Genomic DNA, 5,738 nt, shown 5'->3' with positions numbered 1-5,738 from the left:
ACAAATTTTTAGCCAAATGTACAAATCGTGTGATCCCAGCTTTAGAGTAGTAGAAATTTTAATACAAATCAGTATAGAAAGAGGCCATTGGCGACAAACGGTGATAAAGTCAAATAAGAAGAAAAAGTACAGTAAAGAAATCCATACATTGCTTTATTAAAGAACAGATATTCTTTGGTAAGTCCTCCCCAAAAGGCTAATATTGCTGAGAGAGAGAGAGAGAGACGGCATCAGATGTCAAATGAAATAAAGCGAGCAACATACCAAAAAAATATTCTTTCGTTTATTTGGTTTGAAACAGGTGGAACTTCTCAAAGTAAATCCAAAAAATAGCGGTATACATACGTATAATAACTTGCAGATAGATAGCGGGACAATGAACTGTGTAAACCTTGGCGAATGTGATAGCACGGCATTGAAATTGCGTAAATTAATTTTATATTTTTATTATTTAATTTTTTATACGAGTATTTATGTATGTATAACTAGTTTCAAGTACTTCTACGTAAATACTTACGTACCCGCTTTAAATAAGCTTCGTTTTATGTTTGAATAAGTGCAGCCTCTTCGCAATCGTTTAGGGTTTTTGTTAGTGTAAAATATTCTCCAAATGTTTTTCACAGCACTGCACTACAACAGCTTTAGCGATAACGTAATTAAAAAGTATGTAATCAAAACTGTTTTACGAAGTCGAAATTCTGAAAATTTTTTCAAGTGAAACTTCTTTTTAACTTTTTTTGTAAGATTAAGTTTGGGGCTTAGATTGAGATTATGATTAGGCTTAAGATTAAGGTTTAGATTTAGATTAAGTTTTAGATTGCCATTAAGATTAAGTTTAAGGTTATGATTAAGATTAAGATGAATAAATAATAATAATAATAATAATAGATTGGCGTTTACACATCCGTTAGTGTTTGGCCGAGCTTCTCCTCCAATTTGTGGCGTGCGCCTTGATGTTGTCACACAAAGGGGAGGGACTTACAGTTTTACGCTGGCTCCGAAAGGCGATCGTACTTATATGAGAAGCTGGTTTTCATTGCAGAAATATGCTCGGAGGTTTGCTATTGCCTGCCGAGGGACGACCGCTGTTAAGAAAAAAACATTTTTCTATATTTTTTCATGATAATGCTTTGGCCAGGGCTTCAATCCGGGCCCTGCGGAGTGGTAGCACGCACTGCTAACCTCTACACCACAGCGGCCGCCAAAACTAGAAGCCAAATATAGTAAAACTGCATTTTTAGTTTCTTTGAAATTTCAAAGATTTCATTAGTTCCAAAAATTATTTAAAATGTTCAGATAAAATTCTTTAGAATTGAGATTAGACAAGTAATTTTTAAGCAAAAACCAAAACCGACTTCAAATCTTATATAATAATTTATGATAATTTAATTTCTTCATGATCCAATGATCGGATCTAAACCAAATGAATATGGAACCACCTGAGGTACCACCATTCCTTTAAAAAAAGAATTATAGAAATCGGTTAACGTGGTCCAAAATTATGCGGTAACATACATAAAAAATAAAATTAAAATATTCCGACGAGTTGATAACCTTCTCCTTTTATTGAAGTCGGTATACGTAGGTTTAGCTACCTGTCTAACAAAAACATTTCAAACATTGAAACACATTAGTAATATTCGACAAAGTTTCATCAAAATTTCAAACTTTTTAATCAGAACTTTTAGAAAATATTTTGGTACGTAGATTTGTACCCCATTAAATTTTAGTACAAGTTGCAAGTTTGACGTAGCTAGGGCTTACCGGCAAAGTATGCTCCTTATTTTTTTTATATGGAGGGAAATGCACAACAATGTTAGCAAAAAAAAAATACCAAAAATTAACGGTAATTTCTAGTTGCTTTAAATTTGCAGGAATCGGATTTTTTCTGCAAATTCTAATTAAAAATTTTAAGTTTTCCATAACATTTGCTGAAATTCATCGAATTTTTATAAACCTTGTACAAAATTTTAAATTTTGACTTTGATGGTTTTTGTTAGATAGTAAGCTATACTTTTAGAAAAAAATAATAAACATAAAAAAACAAAAGAATAATAACCAAAACTTGTTTAAAATATCGAATTTTTATTTATATATCCGCCACTGTATATAAAAGGAATTAGGTTTAAGTTTAAAAAAAAATCCGTGTTTGTATATCCTGTTGTTCACTTTGCACCGCAAATAGCTACACAATCCCTTAGAGATATAAAGTTATTGCTATTTCCACCGCAGCCACCGTAAATAAATACTAGGCACCTCCCCGCAGCGCGATTAAAGTAGTATCGCCGAATGGCAGCACGACACTCACCAGTTACAGGAGGTTGATAGCAAACTGCAAATATACTTGTATGTTAAAAACTCTTTTAATTTAAAAAATATTATAACATTTTTTCTGGCAAAATACTTGAAGTACTTTTTTTGAACTTTCCACGAGTTCTTTTCACTTTTATTAAAATATTTTTTTTTTAATTAATTTTTGCTAGAAATTAAATACCTCTTTCTGATTCCGCCTTAACCGCCAAAATATTCATAAGGACGACTAGCAGAGATATACCCAACAGCACACGAAGACCAATCATTTTCTGTAGTATTTACTATAACTCTATCCAGACGATGACTGATGTACTAATTAAAAATACAGACAAATTTACTGTAATAAGTAAGAATCAATCAAGAACTCACAAAAGGTGTAAAAGGTTTAAACAGACAATAAACGTTGTTTAAGTGTTGCAGTTGTGTAAAGCTTTTGTAAACCGAAAACAGCGTTTATGAATAAAGTTACACAACCTTTTGTAAACCTATTTTTTTTTAATCATTATGAATAAGAGGGTTAAGAATGTACGAACTTTAAACAATATAGATTTTTGCACGTGTTTAAATAAACAGTGGAAAAACTGAATATTACTGTGTGAGTTCTTGATTGATTCTTACTTATTTATTACAGTAAATTTTTCTGTATTTTTAATTAGTACAGCAGTCATCGTCTGGACAGAGTTATATAGTGAAAACTACTGAAAATGATCGGTCTACGCGTGCTGTTGTGTATATCTCTGCTAGTCGTCCTTATGAATATTTTGGCGGTTAAGGCGGCATCAGAAAGAGGTATTTAATGGCAATAATTAAATAAAAGATAAATATTTTAATCAAATTAAAATGAGCTCGTGACAGGTTCAAAAAATTGCTTGAAGTATTTTTGCCGGAAAATATTTAAATATATATTTTTTTTAACAAGAGTTTTTAACATGCAAGTATATTTGTAGTTTGCTATCAACCTCCTGTAACTGGTGAGTGTCGTGCTGCCATTCGGCGATACTACTTTAATCCCACTGTGGGGAGGTGCCTAGTATTTATTTACGGTGGCTGCGGTGGAAATAGCAATAACTTTGTAACTCTAAGGGCTTGTGTAGCTAGATGCGGTGGAAAGTGAACAACAGCATAAACACGGATGTTTTTTTTATAAACTTAAATCTAATTCCTTTTACATACGGTGGCGGACAAACAAATAGGAATGCGATATTTTAAATAAACTTGGGTAATTTTTTATTTGTTTTTCAATGTTTATTATTTTCCGAGTATATTTCTGCCATGAAAAACAGCTTCTCATAAAAATATATGTAATCGCCATTCGCAGTCGGCGTAAAAACTGTAGGTCCCTCGCCTTTGTGTGACAACATAAGAAGCATAACATAAGGAAAAGCTCGGCCAAACGCTAACATATGTGTAAGCGCCATTCTATTATTATGTTATTATTATTATTTTTTTCAAAAATTATAGTTTCTAACAAAAACCATCTAAGTCAGAATTTCAAACTTTGTACAAGATTTATAAAAACGCGACGAATTTCAACAAAATTGCGCAATATATTTTGCCAGTAAGCCCTAGTTGCGTCAAAATTTCACTTTATTGTACTTTAATTTAATATAGCTTTATACGTACTAAATTATAAAAAAAAAAAATCTGATCAAAAAGTTTGACATTTTGATGAAACTTTGTCGAATTTTCCTGACTTTTGTTCAAAGTTTGAAATTTGGACTTACATAGTTTTTGTTAGATAGGGAGCTATACCTTCATACCTAATTTTAAAACATTTGTATCAAAGTCTTAATTCTATTCCTCGTTTGACAGCAAACCTTAGGTCTTTGTTATCTTAAAAAATTAGTTCGGCGGCATCATTCTAGCTTAAACGTAACCGACAAAAGCAAGACGAAGGCGACCCCGATAGAGTAATAACCAGGGCACGGATTTTTAGGACCAAAAAAACCTATAAAAAAGGCAAAATAAAATAACGAAATACGCTGGGAAAGGCAAAATAAAATAGCGAAAAAGGCATGAAAAGGCACTAGGTGTTGCAAAAATGGCAAAACAAAATAGCAAAAAAGGCAGGAAAAGGCAAAAAAGGGAAATTAGGCACCTAAAAGACAGAAAATACGAAGAACAATCAAAAAATACATTTATATTACAAGTAAAAAGAGAAAAACTATGAACTAGTTTCATTATGGCTGAATTTCTTTATTCATTCTGAACGTTTGGAATAAACTTTTTTGTTTACTTATTCTTTAGAACGTTCCTGATGATATGTTAACGTATATTTCAAAAGCATTCTGTTTATTCCGGCTGTGAAATGGGATTATCCGGAATGTATAAAGAAACGCAGCCTATATGAAAAATTTGTACTTTGAATCTTTGACTATTTTATCCTTTCGGGTTTCTAGCTCATAAAACTTTAATCTGTATAGTTGTAGTAACATTGAACCACAAGATGCATTTTGAAGTTTTCTGGCAGCATTTTCATTCGATTTTCGCGAAAAAAAGCCCAATTGAGCCCAATTTAAATATGGAACGTTTGAAACGTTCATATTATCAGGAATAAGGGCGTTTTCCTCGCCCTTTATAATTCTGTCAACACCCCTTATTGTCTCCAAGCCTTCGTTAGCTGAGAAAACGGCTTTGAATTTTTCCAACCCCAATTTGGCAAGAGGTCTCTGCGCTTCTATAAGCCGCATGGGCAATGTGTATATTTTTTAATCTTTAAAAAAAAATCGAAATGCTATAATCACTTTTTTAAAGGTAGAAAAGGCAAATATCTTAAAAAAGGCAAAAAAAGGCAAATATCTTAGAAAAGGCAAAAAAAGGCAACATCAAATGTGTATATATGGAATCAGGGAAAGCTAAATCGTTCAAGATAGTATCTTGAATATACATAATAGTTCCCTAATGGGGTCAAATATGATAATTCAAATATGCAAATAGATAAAAAATTTAATATTATAGCATTTTTTGAGACTTTTCGATATTGTGTTTACGTGTACGTTTAAAAATTCTTTGTTAAATTTTCCTAATTCTTGTGTAAAGTTAAAAATTCGGACTTACCTAGTTTTAGTTAGAAATCGGATGTACTTAAAAACAGAAATAAAAGGAAAATAACCAGGGACCGCAAATAACGATTATCCTTTGAAATTTTAACTCAAAAAATCACGCGGAAAGAGAAATGCTACGTGCATAAGGAGTAAACCAATATATTTCTTATTACTCGGAGTACCTTCAGCGGCACTGATTTTTATTTTTTAATTTTTACTTATAAAAATCAAGTTTAATCATTATATTTTGAGTTTTATTTTTTACTCAGGAAATAATCGTTATGTTTTGAGTTTTGTTTTTTGCTCGGAAAATAATCGTTACGTTTTAAGTTTTATTTTTTGCTCCGAAAATAATGGTTACGTTTTAAGTTTTATTTTTTG

General features: G+C 31.5%; 1 protein-coding gene and 1 long non-coding RNA gene across 2 annotated transcripts; one reads left to right on the top strand and one right to left on the bottom strand.

The window, feature by feature from the left end:
- Positions 1 to 2,083: 2,083 nt before the first annotated feature.
- LOC108359493 (kunitz-type serine protease inhibitor HCRG2-like) lies at positions 2,084 to 2,884 on the bottom strand. Its single transcript, XM_017611391.1, has 2 exons — positions 2,495 to 2,884; positions 2,084 to 2,332 (listed from the first exon to the last, which is right to left on the bottom strand). Exons 1-2 carry the CDS (start codon positions 2,577 to 2,579, stop codon positions 2,166 to 2,168), a joined length of 252 nt encoding a protein of 83 aa, XP_017466880.1. The 5' UTR covers positions 2,580 to 2,884; the 3' UTR covers positions 2,084 to 2,165.
- Positions 2,885 to 2,980: 96 nt separating this feature from the next.
- Positions 2,981 to 3,547, top strand: LOC108359494 (uncharacterized). The gene is made up of 2 exons (XR_001846933.1): positions 2,981 to 3,102; positions 3,261 to 3,547. It is a non-coding gene; the product is annotated as an uncharacterized LOC108359494 (long non-coding RNA).
- Positions 3,548 to 5,738: the final 2,191 nt, after the last annotated feature.

Source organism: Rhagoletis zephyria, unplaced genomic scaffold (genome assembly GCF_001687245.7).
Source record: "Rhagoletis zephyria isolate East Lansing unplaced genomic scaffold, Rhagoletis_zephyria_1.1 Rzeph_scaffold_00398, whole genome shotgun sequence".
In the NCBI taxonomy this organism is placed as follows: Eukaryota; Metazoa; Arthropoda; class Insecta; order Diptera; family Tephritidae; genus Rhagoletis; species Rhagoletis zephyria.
This window is presented reverse-complemented; position numbering and strand designations above follow the sequence as displayed.